General features: G+C 46.7%; 1 protein-coding gene across 2 annotated transcripts in view; it reads right to left on the bottom strand.

Moving 5' to 3' along the window:
- GRK7 (G protein-coupled receptor kinase 7) overlaps window positions 1-25246 on the bottom strand; it is a 54515-nt gene that overhangs the window by 22513 nt on the left and 6756 nt on the right. The window contains exons 2-4 of one of the 2 annotated variants that reach the window (XM_024244976.3): window positions 22055-22155; window positions 18157-18881; window positions 16228-16665 (exon numbers count right to left, since the gene is read on the bottom strand). In XM_024244976.3, the coding sequence (XP_024100744.1) occupies window positions 16228-16665; window positions 18157-18768 (1050 nt within the window). In that variant the 5' untranslated portion in view covers window positions 18769-18881; window positions 22055-22155. Of the gene's footprint in view, window positions 1-16227; window positions 16666-18156; window positions 18923-22054; window positions 22156-25246 lie in introns of those variants that run through there. The other variant, XM_063722241.1, reaches the window with a different exon arrangement.

The following is a 25246-nucleotide window of genomic DNA, read 5'->3' as shown; positions in this document are numbered from 1 at the left end:
GGGTGTCGACCCAAAACCTGGCGCACAGCAGGCCTGCTACCACAGTACGTATTAGCGGCTGTTGTTACCATGCCTGGGTTCTGGTTGTCTCAGGCAGGACAGCTACACAAGACTCCATCAGACTGAAAGGCAGGGCCTGGCACATGGTCAGAGATCAATATTTCCCGTTCTTTCACTTGAGCGTGTTCTTCAGTGGTTTCATGTGCTGTGAATCTCTCTGGCAGCAGGCTGAGGCATACTTTCCACGGTGCCTCTAAGATGCTCAGAAGAAAACCACAAATGAAACCCCACACAGCTGTGAGGAAGCAAGACAACTGTGAGTGTCTGCTTGGCTCAACCCAGATGCAAGCTGCTCACCCACTACCCACTGCTGCAGCCTTGGGGTCCCGCTGGCTCCCTGTGCCTCGCAGAGAACAAAGCACAGCTGCAGAGGTCACCTGAGCAACTACAGTGCCTGTCAGGTGAGGCAGAAACAATGGCAACAGCGGGGATTGTGACTGAAGGTCTGGAGCTTCTTGTACAATCATTTCTTGAGTGCCTACCAAGTGGCTGACCCTCGGCTAGGCATTCATCTACTTTGTTTCTTAATCTTCTCATCAACGCTAAACGCAGGCAATATTAAGCAGGCTCAGAGAAGCAGTCTGACTTGCCTAAGTTCACGTGCAGGGCTGTGGCCAACCCATGCGCACATTTGTGCCAATTAGAAGGCACTCCAAATGTCTTGGTGCATGGAGCAAACCAGCCTCCCCTGTGACGTCAGCCCCCACTCTCCCATGCAGGGAGTCAGCCTGCACATCTGTACACAGCAGCCAGAGTAAGTGGCAGAACCAGGATTCAAATGCTCAAGCTCCTATCTCCTTGACCTGCAGGACCATATTTCATCAGCTGCGCATGATCTAAATGAATGCTCTGAGCTTCTAACATGTGTCTATATTAGATTAGATGATGCGGCAACCATTAGGTCCCTGAACTGTATCATCTCACATGACAGCCCCCTCCTGCCGCATCCTGCAGACCCCCTGGCCCAGCCTCTCCTTACTGCTGTGACTCCATTAGACAATGTGCAAGCCCACAGTTCCCTGAGTCCTCTGCTTCCCTCCCAGCCTTTCTATGCTCATTCTAACTCCTCCTCTTTGATTGTAATTCCAAGGCTATTTTTTTTTAACATAGAGCAGAGTCTCGCTTTGTTGCCCAGGCTGGTCTCCATCTGCTGGGCTCAAGTGATCCTTGTGCCTTGGCCTCCCAAAATGCTGAGATTACAGGCATTGGCCACCACACCTGGCCCCAAGATTGATTTTGTCACTTCCCTGCTGAAAACCTTTCATCGGTTCCCCAGCAGCCTTGCCAATAGGTTCAAACTCCCCTTGTCCAACTCCTCCAGCCCCTAGGGCCTGGTGTCTGCTAAACTCTCTAGTTGTATCCTTTGTCACCCCTCCCACCTCATGACTCCACACTCCAGCCAGCTGCAAAGCCACTCTGTTCTGTGACTGAGCCTCAGGCCTTGTGCCGCGAGGACTTTATGCCGGGGTTTTCAACTGTGGCACTGTGGATGTTGTGGGCTGAATATGCTTTGTGTTGGGGGCTGTGCTATTCGTTGTAAGATGTTTGGCAGTATCCCTGGCCTCTACCCACTAGATGCTGGTAGCAGTTCCCCAGTCATGACAACCAAAACTGTCTCCAGACATTGCCAAATATCCCCAGGAAGTTTGGCAAAATCACCCCCCGTTGAGGACTATTGAGCTCTGCTGATCCCTTTACCTAGCGCATGCTGCTTCCTCTTTACCTGTCTGGCTTCATGTCTTTTAAGTCTTAACTTGGTTGTCCCTTCTTCTTGGAAGCCCTTCCTGACCCTGTGACTCCAGGTCCTCATGTTGGGCTGGGTGCCCTTCCTGTGTACCCAGCTCAGACAACCCTGATCACACCGTATTATCACTGCCCATGTCCTTGTCCATCCCTTTCCTCTCCTGGAACTTCACGAAGGCAGGCATTTGTTTGCCTGGTTCCCTATTTAGTATTCAGGGTCTTTGTTTGCCTGGTTCCCTGTTTAGTACTCAGGGTCTAAGTCTGTGCTTGTGACACAGCCTTATCTAACAAATCATTCTTGATACCCCATCTCCCTTAACCCCGTATCCAAACCATCACTGAGGCCTATTCAGTCTGAAATATTATATCGCCCCAATTCATCCACTGCGTTCTGTCTCCACTGCTCCCTCAGTGGTCTGAGCCCCATCACCTCTTACCTGGATTACAAAGACCACAAACTACCTGAATCTCCTCGAATCTGTTTCACTTCACCTGGGGTAATCTTTTCAAAACAAAATTTGAAACATGTTGTCCCCTTCATGAAACCCTGCCACAGCTTTTCCAGTGATCAGAGACGATCACCCAAAGTCCTTAACATGGCCCGTAATGCCAGGTTCCGTCTGGCCCCTGCCACCTCTCCATCTTCATTTGAACCACATTTCCTCTTACGATGTGCTTTTCATTTCCTGGCTTCCTTTTCATTTCCCCTAAAGCAAGAGATACTTGCCCAGACTATTGCCATGGCCTGAAGTGCTCTTCCCCACCTGTGGGGGCTACGGTGGTACTTGGCTCCAATCCCCTCTTCAGGTTCTTGGCCCCCGCCCTCCAGCTGCTGGGGCCAGGCCAGTTTCCAGTGCCCTTGGACAGGGCCCTGTGCTCAGAGGCATACCTTTACCGGGGTTTAATGCTGTTTGTAATCATTTATCTTTGAATTTGTGTCTTTTAAGTGAAGTCCAATAAGCCGATGGAGCTGTACTTGGAGCCTCAGCTCACACAGTCCCCCTCCTGCCACCTGCTTGCCTCCCAGGGATGGGTTCATGGCTGTCTGCTTCCCCACCTCCCACTTCTACCCCCACCCCCACCCAGTAACTATTGCCACTTTCTGCCTGGTAGGGGCCTGGACTCAGGTGCAGGGAGGGCTGGGGTCAGGCAGATGCTTCCTCAGATCCAGTCGTGGGATGGAGTCCTGGGTGTCTGTGAGGGTCTCTACTCACTCTTTCAGTATCCCAGAGCCTGGGGAAGTATGACATTAAATAGCAAATCCAAACCCCATGGCTGGTTGAAAAATAGAGCATGAAAGGAGGCTTTTTCCTGATATTTGAAGAAGAGGCCCTATATTTTTATTTCACAGTGAGCCCCCAAATTTATGTAGCCATGCCTGGCTGGGGCTCACAGCTGCCCCCCTCCCTGGGAACTGCCCTCTGCAGCAGGGACGGCATCCCAGGCTTCTGCCCCCTTCCAGCAGCTACTCACAGTCACTGTCACTGACTGCATCCTTAGGGATACACCAGTCTGGACCCCACCTAAATTTGGGACAACTCAGAAGAGTCATCCCAACTCCAGAGCTCCCTGAAGCATGGCTGAGGTCTTAGTCCCCACCGCCTGCCGCATTGCGGGTGAGGCTCTCTCTGCCCAGTCCTGCCTTCCTCATGGCTGCATCTCAGGAGAGCACTCCTGAGTAGAAGTATTTCTCCCACAATACTCTCAAAACACAAACCAGCCAGCAATCCATTCTGCAGCAGATGCCAGCTGGATGTCCTCTAATTCAAATCCATTATGACACTATCTCCTGGAGATAGTGCCAGGTCCCACAGGGTGATGGCTCAGTCCCCAAGGCTGCCTCCAGACTTTGAATGCCAGTGGCAAGTCCAGGCCTCCAAAACTTCTGACCCGCCAGCTATAAATTGAGGTTCCCAAAACCTCTCTTTGGGTTCAATTAATTTGCCACAGCAGCTCACAGAATGCAGGGAAACACTTATGTTTCCTGGTTTGTTATAAAGGATATTTTAAATGACACAAATAAGCAGCCAAATGAAGAGTCATACAGGACCAAGTCTGGAAGGGTCCCAAGTTCAGAAGCTTCTGCCCCCTTGGAGCTGGGGTGAGCCACACTCCCAGCACGTGGATGTGTTCTTGTTCATCTTCCTGGAAGCCTCCACGTGTTTGGCTATCAGGAAGCTCTCTGAACCCTGCCCTTCTAGGTTTTTATGGAGACTTCATTACACAGGCATGACTAATAAAATCATTGGCCATTGGGGGATAGGCTGAAAGTCCTAACCCTCTAATCCTACCTTGGCTTTTCTGGTGACCAGTCTCCATCCTGCAGCTTCCTAGGGGCTGCCAGCCATCAGTCAACTCATTAATATACAAAAAGATGCTTTTCACTTTGAAGATTCCAAGGACTTTAGGAGTTGTATGCCAGAAAATGGGATGAAGACCAAATACATATTTCACAATATCATAGCTCCCCAATATCTTCCATGTGTAAATCTGTCTCAGAGTCTGTTTCCAGGGAGCCCAATCTGAGACACCACCAGAAACTCTTTGCTGAGTGAATTCCTTTCCTTCTAGTATCATGTAAGTTGAATTTCCCATATGGTTTACTTTTTGATTTTCACATATTAAGTCAAATCCTCCTTGGAGAGCCCAATGTACCATGTCTTCCCAGCATTTATCGTAAGTGATATTTAATACTTATTTCAATGATTATTAAGTTCCTTTTTTTTTTTTTTTTTGAGACAAAACCTTGCTCTGTTGCCCAGGTTGGAGTGCAGTGGCATGATCTCCACTCACTGCAACCTCCGTCTCTTGGGTTCAAGCAATTCTCCTGCCTCAGCCTCCCGAGTAGCTGGGACTACAGGCATGTGCTACAATGCCCGGCTAATTTTTTGTATTTTTAGTAGAGACAGGGTTTCACCAGGTTAGCCAGGCTGGTCTTGAACTCCTGACCTCAAGTGATCTGTCCGCCTCGGCTTCCCAAAGTGCTGGGATTACAGGCATGAGCCACCACGCCTGGTCTGAATGTTTATTAGGTTCTATCTCCCCCACTAGACTGTAAGCTTCATGAAGGCAGGAATCATGTCCATTTTCTGCTCTTCCTTCCATCCCTCAATTTTTTTTTTTTTTTTAGATGGATGGAGTCTTGCTTTGTCTCCCAGGCTGGAGTGCAATGGTGTGATTTTGGCTCACTACAACCTCCGCCTCCCGGGTTCAAGCGATTCTCCTACCTCAGCCTCCCAAGTAGCTGGGATTACAGGTGCCCACCACCACACCCGGCTAATTTTTGTATTTTTAGTAGATACAGGTTTTCACCATGTTGGCCAGGCTGGTCTGAAACTCCTGACCTCAGGTGATCTGCCCACCTTGGCCTCCCAAAGTGCTGGGATTACAGGCATGAGCCACTGCACCTGGCTATCCCTCATATTTAGAACAGTCCTGGCATGTGGGAAACACTTGATACATGTAAGTTGAATAAACAAGTAAGTGAGTGAGTGAATGAATAAAGGCATGCCTTTTGGATGAAGGAATGTTAAAAGTAATTACAGACTGTAATGAATATTTTTGAATGCCCTTGGTAGTGGTAAATAATTTAAGAATAGATTTAAAATTTCTGTAGGGGTCAAAAGTTAGTAGGAATTAAATTTGGTCAATGCTGGTGGTAATCCTTTTGGTCAGGCCAAAGTGTGACCATGACTTCATGCCTCATGTGACCAGAATGTCTCTCTTGTATGTCTTTCTTAAGCTAGATCTCAGAAGTGAGCACTTAAAGAAAGAAAACTGGGGGGCATGGCCACGATGGTTGTGACATATGGAGGCATTAGCTCCCAAGAAAACATGTTCAGAGGTCTTTTAAAAATCACCTTTCCAGTATGTCTCTAGCATTGTATTTGGTACAATAGATGCTTCAAAATAAATATAATACCAAACCTCTGTCTCCCATTATCCCTCTGAATGTGAGGAGTTGGTCAGAGACTTCAAGGCAGGACCAGGTATCTAAACATGTAACAAGCTTCTGGGTCACTATTCTAACCTCATTCCCATTCCTAACAAAATAGCAAATTTTAAAGACTCATATTGCATAATACCTGAAGGTCACTGCTCACCACATAGAATTCTGAATTTAAAAAGTGCAAGCATGATCCTCACTCCCCAATATTCCTATTATATTTACTTGGAATCTTTTACAATGATACAAACTAGTTTCACTGTGTGCATGTAGATGTCAACTGAGCACAGGAAGAAGTGCTTATCACATTTATTAAAAGTGCATGTTGACCCGGCGCGGTGGCTCACGCCTGTAATCCCAGCACTTTGAGAGGCCGAGGTGGGCAGATCACTTGAGGTCAGGAGTTCCAGACCAGCCTGGCCAACATGGTGAAACCCCGACTCTACTAAAAATACACAAATTAGCGGAGTGTGGTGGTGGGTGCCCGTAATGACAGCTACTCAGGAGGCTGAGGCATGAGAATTGCTTGAACCCCAGAGGCAGAGGTCACAGTGAGCCAAGATTGTGCAATTGCACTCCAGCCTAGGCAACAGAGCAAGACTCCATCTAAAAAAAAAAAAAAAAAGTGCATGTAGACAGTGGCTGGAACATGTTTAATTGTACTCACCTATGGGTAAGAAGCTGACTCTGAAATATTAATGGCCATTATTCCCTGTGTAGGTGGGGCTGATCCTTTTCTGAAGTCTTCCTTTCTCAGAGATTCAGCGAGGCTTGTGGTTGGTGTCCATATCAGATCAGACTGGGAAGATATGCTAATGTCATCACATGCACTTATTCTGTCTGAGTCTTACTAAGTGAAAAGACTTTTATAGCATTAAAAACCATAATGCTGGCTGGGTGCGGTGGCTCACACCTGTAATCCCAGCACTTTGGGAGGCCGAGGCATGCAGATCATGAGGTCAGGAGATCAAGACCACCCTGGCTAACTCTGTGAAACCCCGTCTCTACTAGAAATACAAAAAATTAGCTGGGTGTGGTAGCATGCGCTTGTAATCTCAGCTACACGGGAGGCTGAGACGGGAGAATTGCTTGAACCCGGGAGACGAAGGTTGCAGTGAGCTGAGATCGTGCCACTGCACTCCTGCCTGGGTTACAGAGTGAGACTTTGTCTCAAACAAACAAACAAAAAAACATAAGGCTATATGTTGCCATGTGCATGAACTCAATAAGGTGGAGTCAAAACTGTGAGTGCGTTTAAATCTGATGTGCCTGGAATCGTATCACATACTAGTACTGTGAGTTTGGGTCTCAATTTCCCTACCTGTACAATGGAGCTAAGAACAGTACCTAACTCAGAATCTTTTTGTAAAGGGTCCCAAGAGGCTCAGCTCATATGTAGAAAAGAGTTATCTACTTGGAACTCTTAGGTCCCATCATCCCGTGATTAAGGCGTCAGAAAGGTTCTAAACTTTTCAAACCATTGAGGTAACAGCAGTTATTAGGGGCCTCCACTGTTTTGTTTTGTGTTTTTTTGCCCATTTGGCATCCAGTCCCCATCTTTTGTATTGTGATTTTCCTGTGGGGAACACATTCTTCTGCTCTCGATCCATGAGATTTACGTGGGACAGACCTTCCTCTGGCTCCTGGGACAGGCAGTGATCTAGTCTCGGCCAATGGGATTGGTTGTGGTTGGACATGTGACCTGAGTTGTCCAGTGAGCGCCTTCTCTGGGAACCGTGAAGGAACTATTCATAAAGAAATGTTTTCCCTCTGTGGGACTGGTTCAGTTGGTAGGAAGTGTATGGAGCGGCTGGGGGCTCCCGTGCAGGGTGTACCTACCTGAGAGTGAGGGCAACACAGAGAAGAGTGAAGCTGGGAAACAGAGACAGAGACTCCCAGGGACACTGCTCAGACACCTGGATCAGGCCAGGGCTTCCTAGTTAGGTAAACCGTTAATTTCATTTTTCTTAAGTAACATAGTTCTGTCCCATAATAACTGATTGATAGTCCAGTAAATCACAGGAACCTACTCTATCTGTTCATCTTTTGAGTTTAAAACTTCTTTCCTCCTAGGCCAGGTGCAGTGGCTCACACCTGCAATCCCAGTACTTTAGGAGGCTGAGGCAAGCTGATCACATGAGGCCAGGAGTTCAAGACTAGCTTGGCCAACATGGTGAAATCCCATCTCTACTAAAAATACAAAAATTAGCAAGGCGTGGTGGCGCTTGAACCTCAGCCAGGCGTGGTAGTGCTTGAACCTGAGAGGCGGAGGTTTCAGTGAGCTGAGATCACGCCACTGCACTCCAGCCTGGGTGACAGAATGAGACTTTGTCTCAAACCAGCAAACTTCTTTCCTCCAGATAATCCAAAGACTATCTCATAGATTCAAAAGTGGTAGCAATTGCAGAGACGTCTTAAGGCCCACTTGAGAGGGCAGACATGGTGAAATGAGTGATGAAGCTGGGACAAGAACTCAGGTTTCAGCCTCTCAGGCCAATGCTCTTCAGCCCCGGCCTCTCCTTGCGTGTCTGCCTCAGTCTCTCAAACCTGGGCAGACCTGCTCCTTTCCATCCTTGAAGCACCTCCCGGAGTCACTACCCAGCTACCAGCTGCCAGGAGACCCCACGGGGCAGAAGTCACCGTGTTCTAGGAGAGGTTCACTGTCCTCTAGCCCTCCACTGAGGACAGCCCCATTTTAAGAGAAGTATGTAAAGGTCTGGATCTTGATGGAGCCCAGGTAAGAGGCCAGGGGGCTGAGCTCTGTTGAGAGCCCAGGACCCAGCCTCAGGCCCGCATTACCTCATATGCGGATTATTACAGTAGCTCTTGGCGGGTTCCCGTTTCTCCCCAGCTCTAGTCTCTTTCTCTTTCATTTTAGATAGTGTCAGAATCATCTTCCTAAGGAATCACTCTGGTCATGGCACTTTCTTGTTCAAAAACCTTCAATGGCTCCCTACTGCCTGTAGAACAACATCCAAAGTACTTTACCCAGTGTCCTTCAGTGGTGAGAAAGGGCCTGTGTCCCCCCAGGGAGGCACAGCTCATACCCAGGGAAGAGTTACCCACTTGGAAGAATCATGTCCAGAGTTCTAAATTCAATTACAGCCTCCAGTTCTAATAAATAGGCAGTAGGTATTATTTGTTTTTGTTCTCGTTTTTTTGTTTGTTTGTTTGTTTGTTTAGAGACAAGGTCTTGCTCTGTCACTCAGGCTGGAGTGCAGTGGTGTGATCACGGCTACCTGCAGCCTCAAACTCCCAGGCTCAAGCAATCCTCCTGCCTCAGCCTCCTGAGTAGCTGGGATTACAGGTGCATACCATCATGCCCAGGTAATTTTTTTTTTTTTTTTAAGAGGCAAAGTCTTGCTATGTTGCCTAGACTGGTCTCAAACTCCTGGCCTCAAGAGATTCTCCCACCTTGGCTTCCCAAAGTGTTGGGATTACAGGCGTGAGTCACAGCACCTGACCTGCACTCCAGCCAGGGCGACAGAGTAAGACTTTCAGAGAAAAAAAAAAAAGTTACTAGTTAGTTGACTTTGAATTCATCGAAAGAGAAATTATCCAGGTGGGCCTGACCTCACCTGGTCAGAATACTGTAGGTATTCTGATTCCTGTGAGAAAGGAAAATATTATCCCTCTAACAGTGTCCAGCACTTTGATATCTTCTCTATTAATTTTTTTTTTTTTTGAGGCAGAGTCTCACTCCGTTGCCCAGGCTGGAGTGCAGTGGCGCAATCTCGGCTCACTGCAACTTCTGCCTCCCAGGTTCAAGCAATTCTCCTGCCTCAGCCACTTGAGTAGCTGGGATTACAGGTGCCTGCCATCATATCTGGTTAATTTTTGTATTTTTAGTAGAGATGGGGTTTCACCATGTTGGCCAGGCTGGTCTCAAGCTCCTGACCTCAGGTGACCCACCTGCCTCAGCCTCCCAAAGTGCTGGGATTATAGGCATCAGCCATAGCACCCAGCCCTTCTCCACTAATTTTGATGCTACCCTACAATATTTCTCTGGCTACCTTCCTTTATTAACTATTTGTATGAGTTTTCTACAGATGTGTAACAAATTACCACAAACTTAGTAACTTAAAACAGTTCATTTATTAGCTTGCAGTTCCGTAGGTCAGAAGTTCTGGCACAGCATGGCAGGGCTCTTTGGTCAGGGACTCACAGGCTAATAAAACGGAGATGTTGGTCAGGCTAGATTCTGATCTGGAGCCCAAGGTCCTCTTCCAAGTGTATGTGGTGATGGCAGAATTCAGTTCACTCTGGCTGTAGAAAGGAGGCCCCTGTTTCCTTGCTGGCTGTCAGGGAGAGGCAGCTTTGAGTGCCTAGAGTCCACCTACATACCTTGCTCCTCCATCTTCAAAGCCAGCAGGGTGGACAGAGGCCCTCTGTGCTTTACATTTCTGACTTCTGCTGTCTCTAGCCTCTACACCCATATTGAAAGGACGGGTGTGATGAGGTCAGGCCCACCTGGATAATTTCTCTTTCGATGAATTCAAAGTCAACTAACTAGTAACTTTTTTTTTTTTCTCTGAAAGTCTTACTCTGTCGCCCTGGCTGGAGTGCAGTGGCATGATCTTGGCTCACTGCAACCTCTGCCTCCTGGGTTCAAGCGATTCTCCTGCCTCAGCCTCCCAAGTAGCTGGGAGTACAGGCACGTGCCACCACGCCCAGCTAATTTTTTTGTATTTTTAGTAGAGACCAGGTTTCACTGTGTTAGCCAGGATGGTCTTGATCTCCTGACATCATGATCTGCCTGCCTCAGCCTCCCAAAGTGCTGGGATTACAGGCATGAGCCACCGCACCCTGCCACTAGTAACTGTAATTAAAACTCTGAAGTCCCTTTTGCCCTGTAACATAACACAACCATGGCAGTGATATATCATCATACTCACGGGTCTTGTCTACACTCAAGGGGAGGGGATTATACAAGGGCAAGCAAGGGTCATTGATAGGGGGCCATCTTAGAATTTTGTCTACCATACCATTGTCACAATCATTCTCTAGTTCCAATGTCTGTAAAAGTAATGAATCTGAATTTGATTTCCTAATCCTCATCAATATGTTTTTCCTGGGGCCTGGTGTGGCAGATGCTGTCAGCTCACCCAACACCTAATCTCACTCCTCTCCTTTAACATCCCCCAAAACAGAGGCTGGAAAATGAAATACTCTATTTTTCAGCTTCCTTTGCTGCTAGAAGTGAATATATGACATGGTCCTGGCTAATGGGCTATAAGCAGATATCTGTGGATGTTGTTCTTTTCTCCTCTTTTTTCTTCTCGTGGAATGCAGACTCAATGTTTGGAGTTGCAACAGCCACTTGTGACAAGGAGGAAAAGGCCAAGAGATTTTTTTTTTTTTGAGACAGGGTATTGTTCTGTCACCCAGGCTGGAGTGCAGTGGCATGATCATATCTCACTGAAGCCTTGAACTCCTGAGCTCAAGCAATCCTCCCACCTCAGCCTCCCAAGTAGCTGGGACCACAGGCATGCATCACCACACCTGGCTAAGTTTAAAACAATTTTTTTTTTTTTTTGAGACAGACTCTTTCTCTTTCATCCAGGCTGGAGTGCAGTGGTATGATCTTGGCTCACTGAAACTTCCACCTCCCGGGTTCATATGATTCTCCCACCTCAGCCTCCCAAGTAGCTGGGATTACAGGCACCCACCACCACGCCTGGCTAATTTTTGTATTTTTAGTAGAGACAGGGTTTCAACATGTTGGCCAGGCTGGTCTCGAACTCCTGACCTCAGGGGATGCATCTGCCTTGGCCTCCCAAAGTATGGGATTACAGGCGTGAGCCACCACGCCCAGCCTAAAACAAAACAAAACAAAATTTTTAAGAGATAGGGTTCTCACTATTGACTGGTCTTGTCCTCCTGGGCCCAAAGTGCTGGGATTACAGGCCTGAGCCACCACACCCAGCCCAAGCCAGGAGATTTTTAACAGAGGTCTTGTCCGTGACATTGCTGAACAGCCAAATCTATACCAAAATCTGGTATTCTGTTTTATTTAGCAGAAAGACATCCCAACTTATACAAGACTAAATAAGTCTCTGAATGAGAAGAAACTAGCCAAATTTCCAAAGCCATGATGCCTTAACTTTTCTGGAAGAACCGCTCAGACTCAATGCAGAGTTCAACCTCCATCATCAGGGTGATTTTTCCTTGTTACCTCTTCTGTCTTAACTTGTTTTCTGTTGCTTATAACAGAGTATGTAAGACTGAGTATTTTATAAGGAAAATATTTTATAAGGAAAGGAAGGTTGAGGGAAATGTCTGGTGAGAGGATGAGAGCCTTATTGCTGGTGGGAACTCTCTGAGGAGTACTGAGATGACTCAGGGCATCGCGTGGGGCTGAGTATGCTGATGCGCTAGCTCAGGTCTTTCTTTCTCTTCTTATAAAGCTACCAATTCCACTCCTGTGATAACCCATTAATCCATTCATCTATTCACAACGGCAGAGCCCTCATGGTCTATTCACCTCTTAAAGGCCCCACCTCTCCAACACTGCCACTTTGGAGATTGAAGTTTCCAACACGTCAAATTCTGAGGACTCGTTCAAACCACAGAATTAACGGTCACGGTAATTCTCTAACATATATCTTGACATCACAGCTGAATATTAGTGATTACAGAAGCCCTGTAACTATGATCTGTCTTTTTTTTCTGTGAAATGTTGTGAATATAATGATCTTACAATATACTTGTGAGCCCAGTTATATGTGTGGGAGCTGCAATGAATAGGAAACTAAGGGGGTTTACTTAGCTGTGTAGAAGGGTAAACAGTGAAGAAAGGAGGCCTTCCTTTCTCCTCTCTTTGTTTTTTATGGCTTTCAATCTTGCTCTCCATCTCTCTCCCCTCACTCTTCCTGATGGTCCCCTGGGCTTCCGTGGCAGGCCCGGAAACTGGGGGATAAAAGTTCTTGGATGAGGCAAGTGACCTAAACCCTGAAGTGTGGTCTCACAGGACGGAGAGGGACGCAGATGTAAAAGGGCCAAAGGTCTGTAGGCAGTGAACCTCTCTACTAAGTACGTTCCTGGTAGCGGACAGCACTGGGGAGGCACAGAAAGCTTCCTGCAGTTTCCAGACGAGCCAGAGAGCTGCACCTGGGAGCCACGGAAGGAGCTGTCCTTCCAAAAGGCCATGGCCCATGAACAGAGCCCGAGGAGACTGAGAAGGGAGACTGGAGTGAGCCAAAGCTCCATGTGTCCCCTAAGCCTCCAGCGAGGTCGAGATATAGCAACAATTAGTGTGATACATGTCCATGGGCGACTCAGAACGAACGCTCCTGCTCAGCACAATGGACAATACAAATGCCAAACTGTGAAGTGCTGCACTTCGGTTTTCTCCAGCTTAGGCGGACACGGATCCACGATTCACAGCGTTCCTGCGTTCATAGGAATGTCCCAAGGAGGCAAACACTCTGTCACCTCCCTGGCCTGCTCCTTCTTCCCGCCCACGGAGGAGACAGTGTTACTTCAGCTCCTCCCCACATTCTCTGCCATCATCTACCGTCTTTCCTTCCCACAGGATCAACACCTTCTCTGCTGGCTTTTGCCTCAGCATACAAACCCGCTCTGCCCTCCCCATTTCAAAACTCCATTTCCCCACTGTATCCCCTTCTAGGGACCAGTCTCCCCTTTCCAGAGTCTCATTCCCTACTTCTAGATCAATCCAACCTCCAGAGTCTGAGTTGAGACCTCACCATTCCCTTACACTGATTTCCTAATTGCCGAATCCTACAGGTGGCGTTACCTCTTTGCAGCACTTGACACTTTGACCACACTCTCCTCCCTGAAAGCCTCTTCTTTGGCTCCTGTGGCAGAGGCTGCTAGTTACCTGCTCAATATCCAGCCTTTCTTCATCATTACTAACTAGAACCCCCTCCTTCACCCCTGCCCCAAGTTCCACATCTACAATGTGGGCACACACGGCCTGGACATGAGCCGGGTGATCTTCTACTCAGCCCAGATATAATTCAGTAATTATAATCGCTTAATTATAATTCCCTTTTTAACCAAAGAATTTTCAAGAATGTCATTTGTCAGCTTCCCCTGCAGCTAGGGGGTGGCCAGATCACAGTCCTAGCCAGTGATATCTAAGCGAAAGCCGTTGGATGGAGCTTCAAGGAAAGCTCCTAAAGGGGGCCACACTCAACTGCTGCATGCATGCCCATTTACTCCTGACCCTTCCCTCCTTTCTCCTGCCTGGAACATGACCCTGATGGCTGGGGCTACAGCAGCCATCTTGCAGCACATGGAAAAGGCTAGAATTATAAAGATGCAGATCCCGTTATCCTGCAGCTGCTGAACTAATGCTGGCAAGTGCTTATTTCCATACCCCGTTACATAAGAAAAATAAACCTCTGTCTTGTTTAATCTATTGTTATTTGGGTTTTCTAGGATATGCCCCTGAAACCCATCTCTAACTGATACAGCTCCTGTGACTATATCACTCTTGCCTTTCCTCCTACTTTTTTTTTTTTTTTTTGAGATGGAGTCTCACTTTGTAGCCCAGGCTAGAGTGCAGTGGTGTGATCTCGGCTCACTGCAAGCTCCGCCTCCCGGGTTGATGCCATTCTCCTGCCTCAGCCTCCCGAGTAGCCTCCTACTTCTTAAACCTCTTCAGGGCCCCTTTTCTTCTATACGCCCTACATGTTGGTGTTTTTCAGCATCTGTTCCTGGTCTTCTTCTCCCACTGTTTCCCAGTGACTCAGCAGTGCCCTCTGCTTCCCAAACCATGATGACTCCAAATCCCCACGTCTATCCCAGGTCTTCCTCCACAGCACTAGGCCTATAGATCTAAATGCCCAGTGAATATCTCTGCCTGCCCCTTCTATAGGAACCTCATAGACAACATAATCACAATTAAACTTGCCAGCTTGCCTATAAATCTGCTCTTCCTTTTGGCCACTGGAGCTAGAGACCCTCACTTTCCCCTCACCCTCATACCCAGCTGGTCCTGAAGTCCCATCAGATCTCTTTCCAAAAGCTCCAATTTGCTCCCACTTCTTCAATCTCACTGTCCTGTACAGACCCCCATTATCTCTTGCCTGGGCCACTCACTACCTTAGCCTCCTAACTAATATCCCCACCTACCATCTACCTTCCAAACTGTTGCTGCATTGGTCTTAAGACAGAAATCTAATCATGTCATTTCCCTTCTTAAAACCCTTCAAGAGCCCCTCTTCCCCTACAAGAAGGCATTCCAGCACCTGTGAAAGCCCAGCCCTTCAGTCTTGTCAACATCCCTTCCATTATAGCCACATAAAATCACCACAGCAGTTTCCCAAACTTGCCATGATTTTTCTCATTTCCTTTGGGCCCTGTAGGCTGAAAACTGTACAAAAATAAGGTTTTAAGTAAGCATTTAAGAGCCAGGTTTGAGCCCTTGTGTTGCTGTGGAATCTCCCACCTTTGTGCACACAGACTCAGAGATAAAGATGTTAGAATTCCAGAGATTTTCCATTGTTCACCTAACATAATCGCTTAATTATAATTCCCTTTTTAACCAAAGAATTTTAAGCAAGTCAGTTTGAACCAAACTGATTAAAATAAATATCAGTTGCCTTTGTTTTCTTCTATATATTTTCATTTACAATTTCATCTTCATCCAATGCAAAACATTCGCCCATTCCACACTAAACAGGAAAGGAGATATTTTACTTTTAATGTTCTAGGTGTGACAGGATCATTCTTTTTCCTTCTTTTTTTTTCTTTTTTCTTTTTCTTTTTCTTTTTTTTTGAGACAGAGTCTCGCTCTGTCGAGCAGGCTGGAGTGCAGTGGCATGATCTCGGCTCACTGCAACCTCTGCCTCCCGGGTTCAAGCGATTCTCCTGCCTCAACCTCCCGAGTAGCTGGGATTACAGGCACCCGTCACCATGCCTGGCTAATTTTTGTATTTTTACTAGAGATGGGGTTTCACCATGTTGGCCAGGCTGGTCTCAAACTCCTGACCTCAGCAGATCCACCCACCTCGGCCTCCCCAAAGTGCTGGGATTACAGGCGTGAGCCATCACACCCAGCCGGATCATTCTTTTTCTTATCTGATTAAAGTTTACCTCCTAGGATCATGGAATTTTAGGGTCCAGCCCCTTCATTTTCCAGAAAAGGAAACCAAGGCTCTATTGGCTCAGAAACACAGCACCATAGAGGTGGTTATTGGTGGGACACACCCGGACCCTGACTATGGATTCAGCTCTTTCCATCTCATCACGAAAGCACGGGCCATCCCCAACTCACAAAAGAGGCTCCCCCATCCCCTGTGAGAGGAGAGCAAAGTAGCCCTCAAATAGCCAATGAAGCTAATCCTCTTACACCACTCCTCTTAAGGCAAGATGACAACGTAAGCTCTTTAGGAAAAAAAACCAAAAGAATTAAGTCCAAGGCTCTGTTTGCCCTGGGAATAGAAAAGCCCTCTCCCCTCCTTTTCAACTCTGTGCCCCGCATTTGGGGCAGGTGGAGAGTCACTCACCCTTTGGGTGATGGGCTTGTCACCCTTCATCTCCACGGCCAGCCCCAGGTCAGATAACCTGCAGTTGCCGAGGTCATCCAGAAGCACATTCTCAGGCTTCATGTCCCGGTAGACGATGCCGAGTTCATGGAGGTGCAGCATCCCACAGGCTATCTGGGCTGAGTAAAAGATCACCCGGCTCATGTCCAGGCCACGCGTGCCCACGTTGTAGATGTGGAACTTGAGGTCTCCCCCGTTCATCAGGCTCATGACAAGGCAGAGATGGGTCTTGCTCTCAAAGGCATAGGCCAGAGAGACAATGAAAGGGCTGCTGACCTTCTCCAAGATTTCCTTTTCCAAGAGAGCCATCTTCTCACCACCTTTCTTCTTCAGCCGCTTCTTGTCCAGTTTCTTACAGGCATACATCTTCCCAGTGTTTTTCACCTGGACAGCACATACCTTAAAGGAGAAAGAAAAGAAGAGAAAGAGGTAGAAGTAGATGGTACTGCAGAGAGGTGGGGAGAAGATGATAAAGGAGGAGGTGGGTGGAAAGATGTTAGGCATTGGAGAAAGGAGAAGATGTAAATAAGAAGTGTTCTCAAGAAAAAGTGGGGACTACAGCGAGATACTCCTTCACCTCACTAGGCAGGCCTTCCATAAAAAAATACAGGAAAATATCAAGTGTTGGCAACGATGTGGAGAAATCGAAACCTTTAAGCATTGCTCGTGGGAATAAAAAATGTGGAAAGTTTGGTGGCTCCTTAAAAAGTTAAACATAGTATCACCATATGACCTAGCAATTCCACTCCTGGGCATAAATCCAAGAGAAATGAAAACAAGTATTCAAACAAATACTTGTGCATGAATAGCAGGACCAGACACAATAGCCAAAAGGTGAAAACAACCCAAGTGTCCATCAGCAGATGAATGGCTACATGAAATGTAGTATATCCATATGATGGAATATTATACAGCCATAAAAAGGAATGGAGTATTGACACATGCTACAATGTGAATGAACCCCCAAAACATTCTAATGAGTGAAAGAAGCCAGACACAAAAGGTCACATATTGTGTGAAACATCCAGAATAAGCAAATCCCTAGAGACAGAAAGCAGACTAGTGGTTGTCAGGGCTGGAGGAGGAAAGGGATGGGGAGGCACTATTAATGGGCACGGGGGTGATAAGAGTGTCTTCGATCTAGATTGAGGTGTTGCTTACCCAGCATTGCATTTGTGCGAAGTGCCACTGCATTGTACATTTTAAAACAGTTAATGGTTAGTTTTATATCAAGCAAATTTTACCTGAAATATTTTTTATTACTTAAAAACAGAAAGCTGGGCACAACCGTGGTACAAAACAGGTTCTCAACCTTACTTCAAGATAAGTGTTTTCTTTCTTTCTTTCTTTCTTTTCTTTTCTTTTTTTTTTTTGAGAGAGTCTCACTCTGTCACCCAGGCTGGAGTGCAGTGGCACGATCTCGGCTCACTGCAACTTCCACCTCCCGGGCTCAAGTGATTCTCCTGCCTCAGCCTCCCGAGTAGCTGGGATTACAGGCACGCCACCACACCCAGCTAGTTAGAGTGTTTTCTTAAATATCCATTTTTCTTGAAGTACCTTCATTATCACAATTTAGGGGAAACGGAGATCTTCTGTCACACATTGCTATCATTCTCTGAAGTGTCTGGGCATCTCAGCACGTTCCTGATGGAGACCCATGACAGGGTCTTGGCCAAGTCTAAATTTTGCTTGTCTCTCTCATGCCATTTGTGTTTTATTTCACACCATCACACACACAAAGAAGGGGGCTGGGGAGACGGGGCTAGAAATCCTCCACATATGGTCCTGAAATTAGTTCTAAGTAATTGAGATTTAAAAAAAGAAAGGCAACATTACCCCCTTTCATGCTTTATGCTTCACCTTCTAGCCTGGCTACTGGGAGACACTTACCTCCCCAAAACCACCTTTCCCCAGCACTCTGAACTCAGTGAAGTACTTGTCTGACACTGGTTGCATCTCAAAGAGTTTCCACTGCAGAAACTTGTCGTAGAAGGGGCTGGTTAGGAAATCCTTAAAGGGCTGCTCTTGCAAGAAGGCCATGGCCTCAGCCTTGGCCAGCGTCACTGCGGCCACTCGCTCTTCCTCAGTGGTGGCTGCTTGGCACTTGGTGGCCACGGCCTGGCTGAGGAAGGGGTGAGGGTTCCCCGGGGCAGGGGCACTCGCACAAGTGGCCACCAGCCCCTGCAGCGTGCTGTCCTTGGTGGGTCCCTCCTCGGCCAGCTCCCAGTTCTGCACGTCCTCTAGGAAGGTCGCTGGCTTGCGGAACGTGGGCACTGTGGCTAGGAAGTCACGGAAGAGGCGGCGACCGATGGGCTGCTGCTCACACAGGCTGTGGAAGTTCAGGGACAGCTTCTGGCGGAGCTCCGCGCAGCCCTGCAGCCCAGGCAGGGCCAGGCTACGCCGCCGCCGCTGCAGCTCCTTGCTGTCGCAGTCCGAAGGCTTCCGGGCCTGCAGGTAGGCAGTGTTGGCGATCAGGTTGTCCAGGGCCCCCATATCCACCATGGCTGAGCACGGGGCACACTCCCAGGGAAAGCACAAGAGGGCTGGAGGGCTGCTGGCTGCTTTCCCTTCCCGGGTGAGACAACGTCCAAGGGATTTACAGTGAGTCCTGTGGCCTGTGGGTGGGACCCGTGGAGGGTGTGAAAGAGGTTTCTCTTGTAAGAAGCTTTGACTGGCTATGTATAGCCCTCCAGGAACTGCACACGACAGGTCATGCTCCCACCTGCCAAGGCGAAAGCCGCTGGGACACCTGCCAGGGCCACCTCCTTCGCTGGTCCCTTCATCTTAGGGTCTTTCTCCACATAGCCCTGTACCCTGAATATCTGGCTAGAACCGTGTTCCAAGGAAGTGATCATACCCGTTGTCATCTAATTTGTTGCTGATGTGGTAGTTTAATCTGTTTCTAATTTTACTTGTTTCCTACCAGGCTCAAGCTATGTAAACTCCTAGGAATAGCGGGTCAGGTAGAGGAACTGTGAGAAGTCAGAGCAGTTTCCTCCCAGGGTCTAGCAGCCTGACACGAAGAGCAGGTTACAGAGGGGATGTTGTGAGCTTTGAGTCCTGAGATGTGTTCCCAGAGGCCCTAAGGACTCCAGTGTTGGCCAGGGCAGATGCACCCTGAATAGCTTGCAGAAATCCTGCAGCTTTCTTTGCTCTGAGGAGTCTGTGACCTGGAGTACCTTGGGTTAAAAGAGGGGCCATCTCCACCCAAAACATACCATGAAGCCGTATAAGCAGAAAAAGCCATATTCCTGGAATGAAGGGAGTTGGCCTGGAGTGTCTGGGCTCTGAATGAGACAAGAATTTTCCATGATCCCAAAGACAGAAATCACACCACTCATGGCATGCGGTCGCGACTGTTCCAAGGGCACAATCTAATGAGCAGACTCTGAATGCCAAGGAGCCTTCGCGTGGAGCCAAGAGCAGTGAAGTTTCAGATGTGGCCCCTTGACATCTTTGCCCATGCGCCCCATCAAGCGAGGAAGCTTCCTTCCATGGAGGGCGCTCGGAGCTGTCACAGACCTCGGCCTCATCAAGACAAATTGATCCAGACAGAGATCAGGCTAAGAACTTCTGCTCCAAAAATAACAACCTGTGTCCCACAGGGAAAGGATACTCAGGCTTTTTCTTCACAAAGCAAGGCTAAGGCGGCTTAAAAACAAAGTCATTCAGTATTATGCCAAAGTGTTTACAAGTGAGAAAAAGAGAGAGGGAGGAGGGGGAAGAAAGCTGGTCAGTCTTTTTCCAAACAAACAACCGCTAGCATACACTTTGTGAAAACATAGTCATGACCGCCTTGCTCTGCCTGTCAGAGCCTCCGACTGTTCCCCTAGAGCAGATACACACTTGGCCTCATGCTACCAGGAATTATGTAATGAACTCGTGGGTGCCCTTTGGCTTTGCGCCGCTGTGCTGGAAACGATCACCTCTGCCATGGAGATGGGCGATCTGCACCGGTGCGCTGCTCTGAACCATGCTGTCTGCTTTGAAACCAACACGGGAAATGTTGGATACTTTTCTGTTCTTTATATGTTACCCTGGTCCACATTGTTCAGTAGTGAGAAATTGGTCTGAGAATTTCTTCGGAGGAGCAAATGCCTTTTCCCGTGGTTCTTAGGAATGTAGTGGCAGCCTAGCAAGGTGGAACCTTGAGAAAATGGCAGCATTGATATCACAGATTATCTATATCTATATCTAGATCTATATATAGATATATATTTTTTGAGACGGAGTCTTGCTCTATCGCCCAGGTTGGAGTGCAGTGGCGCAATCTCGGCTCACTGCAAGCTCCACCTCCTGGGTTCACGCCATTCTCCTGCCTCAGCCTCCCGAGTAGCTGGGACTACAGGCACCTGCCACCACGCCCAGCTAATTTTTTGTATTTTGTTTAGTAGAGACGGGGTTTCACTGTGATAGCCAGGATGGTCTCGATCTCCTGACCTCATGATCCGCCCGTCTCGGCCTCCCAAAGTGCTGGGATTACAGGCGTGAGCCACCGTGCCCAGCCGATATCACAGAGATATTTAAGCTTATCACTGGGGAAAAAAAATGCTTTCACTGGTGAACATATATGCTATGAACTGCTTGATTCCATTCACGCTAATACTTTCTTTTATCCCTAAGTAATCACTTAACCCAGTACTGTCCAGTAGAAAATATGAAGCCACATATGTAATTAAAAATTTTCTAGCAACCACATTAATATGATAAAAGAAATAGGTGAAATTAACTTTAATAGTTATATTTTAGTTAGCTCAGTATATCCAAAATATTATCATTTCAACATGTAATTGATGTAAAAGTTGCCAGTGGGATATTTTACATTCTTTTTTTTGCGTGTGTCCTGAGTTCGCAGAATCTGGTTTGTACATTACACTTACAACACATTTCAATTCAAACCAGCCAAATTTCAAATGCTAAGTAGCCACATGTGCTACTTAGCATTTGAAATAAGTAGCCACATGTGGCTACTTATTGGAGAGCACAGACTTACCTTTATTTATGTAACTTTGTCATTCTTAAAAAGAGGGAGTTTTTCTTATCATCTGTTTGCTAATCAACAATACTATAGATCTGAATAAATAACTCTCTTTTCTTTTTTTTTTTTTTAGACAGGGTCTCACTCTGTCACTCTGTCGCCCAGGCTAGGGTGCAGTGGCGTGATCTTAGCTCACTGCAACCTCTGCCTCCTGGGCTCAAGCGAGTCTCCCAAGTAGCTGAGACTACAGTCACCCGCCACCACACCCGGCTAATCTTCATATTTTTAGTAGAGACGGGGTTTCACCATGTTGCCCAGGCTGGTTTTGAACTCCTGACCTCAAGTGATCTGCCCTCCTTGGCCTCCCAAAGTGCTAAGATTACAGGCGTGAGCCACTGTGCCTGGTTCACTTTCTTATTAATTAAAAATAATCTGGCTGGGTGCAGTGGCTCATGCCTGTAATCCCAGCACTTTGGGAGGCTGAGGCAGGTGGATCACTTGAAGCCAGGAGTTTGAGATCAGCCTGGCAACATGGCGAAACCCCATCTCTGCTAAAAATACAAAAATAAGCTGGGCATGGTGGTGGACTCCTGTAGCCCCAGCTACTTGAGAGGCTGAGGCAGGAGAATCGCCTGAACCCAGGAGGCGGAAGCTTCAATGAACCGAGATCGACAGAGTGAGACTGTGTCTTAAAACATATAATAATAATAATAATCTGGTGACAACAAGTTTAAATAATATTTGACACAAAATATAGAAGTTATAAAATGATAATATGGTACCTACCATTATTTTTAAAGTTTTGCTCACCTGACAATACAGTGAAAAATCAGTCTGAGAATTTCTTCGGAGGAGCAAATGCCTTTTCCCGTGGTTCTTAGGAATGTGGTGGCAGCCTAGCAGGGTGGAACCTTGAAAAAATGGCAGCATTGATATCACAGAGATATTTCAGCTTATCACTGGGGAAAAACATGCTTTCACTGGTGAACACGTATGCTATGAACTGCTTGAAGGTCTATTTAAAATGAAACATTTTCTTTTTCTTTCTTTTTTCTTTTTTCTTTTTTGAGACAGGGTCTAACTCTGTTGCCCAGGCTAGTGTGCAGTGGCTCAATCTCAGCTCACTGCAGCCTCGACCTCCTGGGCTCAAGGGATCCTCCCACCTTAGCCTCCCGATTTGCTGGGACTACAGGCGTGCACCACTACACCTGGCTAATTTTTGTATTTTTAGTGGAGACATGTTGCCCAGGCTGGTCTCAAACTCCTGGCCTCACGTAATCCACCTGCTTCGGCTTCTGAAAGTGCTGAGATTACATGTATGAGCTACCATGCCCGGCTGGAACACTTTCTGTGATTACTAACAGTAGGATCCAGAGATTTTCCCAACTTAATGAAACAGTAATTATAGGTTCAATTAAAGAACAGCATTGAATTCTTATATTAGAAGCAGAGCACACACTTTGCCAAAAGTGCTGGGCACAGTCAGCATCCCTTACACCAAGTGGGGAAATGTACCAGAAACCTGGGGTTGAAGATGTGGCCCAACAGTTATGGGCAGTAAGTCCAGCACTGCTTGGGAAATCTGAATCCTGGCTTTAGGAAGTCCTAGCTGTGTGACTTTCAGCAAGTTACTTAACTTCTCTGAGTCTTAGTTTCATCATTTATAAAACAGGTAATAAATGTTGATTCTTGGGTAAGCTTTGAGAGAATTAAATGCCAAATGCCTGGCACAAAGAAGTGATCAAAAAGTATTAGCTTTTAAATCACCACCATCAGGCCAGGCGCGGTGGCTCATGCCTGTAATCCCAGCACTTTGGGAGGCCGAGGTGGGCAGATCACGAGGTCAGGAGATCGAGACCATCCTGGCTAACACGGTGAAACTCTGGAAGGTGGAGCTTGCAGTGAGCTGAGATAGTGCCACTGCATTCCAGCCTGGGCAACAGAGCAAGACTCCGTCTCAAAAAAATAGTAATAATAAATAATAATAATAATAATAAATCATGACCATCAATCATCAAAATTTAGTCCAAAATTCTGCTTTCTAATATGCAGATTGGAGGGGAGAAAGGCCTAAGCAATGTAGAAGAAGATGGGTTCCTGTGTCCCATGCACACCTAGTATAGAGCAGCCAATTCAGCATTTGCACAGGACCTTGGAAAGCTGTGATGCCCCATGCAGCTAGAAGACAGGGAGGTCAGATTTATTAAATATCATGCAAGATTTCTAACACACTATTGTAACTCAACAATTTACTATATTCCACCACAAAAAGAAGACTAACCTCTGTCACATGAAAAGAGGATATATTTATTTTTATTTTATTTTTTCAACTTATTTTTTTTTCGAGACAAAGTCTTGCTCTGTTGGCCAGGCTGGAGTGCAGTGGCATGATCTCAGTTCACTGCAACCTCCGCCTCCCAGGTTCAAGCAATTCTTGTACATCAGCCTCCCAAGTAGCTGGGATTACAGGCATATGCCAACACACCCAGATAATTTTTGTATTTTTAGTAGAGATGGGGTCTCACCTTGTTGGCTAGGCTGGTCTTGAACTCCTCCTAACCTCAAGTGATCTGCCCGCCTCAGCCTCCCAAAGTGCTGGGATTACAGGCGTGAGCCACTGCGCCTGACCTCAACTTTTATTTTAGATTAAGGGAAGTTTCATTTTGAATGAAAAATCATAACTTTTATGATAGTAGAAAGCAATTTAAATATTTTAGTATTTTTAGGACCCATTTTGTAACCTAGGGAAAGAAAAAAATGCTCTTGCCCAGGTCTTTCATTACCCTTTGCATCATTTAAAGCATTATTAATGGTGTACATGGTCTCAATTTTAAAGTTTTCTCTCTGAAAATACATCCTAAGATTAACTATTTAAGGAAAATAGTAAAGCTAAGTTTCTAATAAGAAACTCGCCATCCTTTAAAATGCACAATTCTCTGCATGGTCCAATAGCATATCTATTTGAAGATCAAGAATTAGGAAGTAATATAGTACAGTGCTATATGGTCTTAGAAACACAGAGAAGCTATTTTGAGCAGTGTAAGTTCAGAAGCAGACTAATACATTAGCATTAAAATACCCAAAGAGGCTGGACACAGTGGCTCACGCCTGTAATCCCAGCACTTTGGGAGGCTGAGGTGGGCGGATCACGAGGTCAGGAGTTCGAGACCAGCCTGGCCAATATGGTGAAACCTCATCCCTACTAAAAATACAAAAATTAGCCGCGCATGGTGGTGCATGCCTGTAATCCCAGATACTTGGGAGGCTGAGGCAGGAGAGTTGCTTGAACCCGGGAGGTGGAGGTTGCAGTGAGCTGAGATAGTGCCACTGCACTGTAGCCTGGGTGACAGCAAGATTCTATCTCAGGAAAAATAAATTAATTAATTAAATAAAATAAAACAAAATACCCAAAGAACCCAGGTTGTTCTTTAGCTTCAAGTTGTTGATTGTTCAACAACTTTTGTTGTTGTTGTTGTCGTTTAAAAATAGATTTAGGGGTTGGGTGCAGTGGCTCACACCTGTAATCCCAGCACTTTTGGGAGGCCGAGACGGGTGGATCACCTGAGGTCAGGAGTTTGAGACCAGCCTGACCAATATGGTGAAACCCTGTGTCTACTAAAAATACAAAAATTAGCCGGACATGGTGGCGGGTGCCTGTAATCCCAGCTACTCGGGAGGCTGAGACAGAAGAATTGCTTGAACCCAGGAGGCAGAGGTTACAGTGAGCCTAGATTGCGCCACTGCTCTCCAGCCTGGGTGACAAAGCAACATTCAGTCTCAAAAAAAAAAAAAAATCGATTTGGGGGGTACAAGTACAGTTTTGTTATATGGCTATATTACATAATGATGAAGTCTAGGCGTTTAGTGTAGCCATCACTTGAATAATGTACATTGTACACATCAAGTAATTTCTTATCCCTTACCCCTGCTCCCATCTTCCTACCCTCCCATCCTTCCTAGACTTTAGTGTTTATTATTCTACTCTCTAAGTACATATGTACA

The sequence above is a fragment of the Pongo abelii genome, chromosome 2, assembly GCF_028885655.2.
Source record: "Pongo abelii isolate AG06213 chromosome 2, NHGRI_mPonAbe1-v2.0_pri, whole genome shotgun sequence".
Lineage (NCBI taxonomy): Eukaryota > Metazoa > Chordata > Mammalia > Primates > Hominidae > Pongo > Pongo abelii.
The sequence above is the reverse complement of the archived record's forward strand: the minus strand, read 5'-3'. Positions and strand labels throughout refer to the sequence as shown.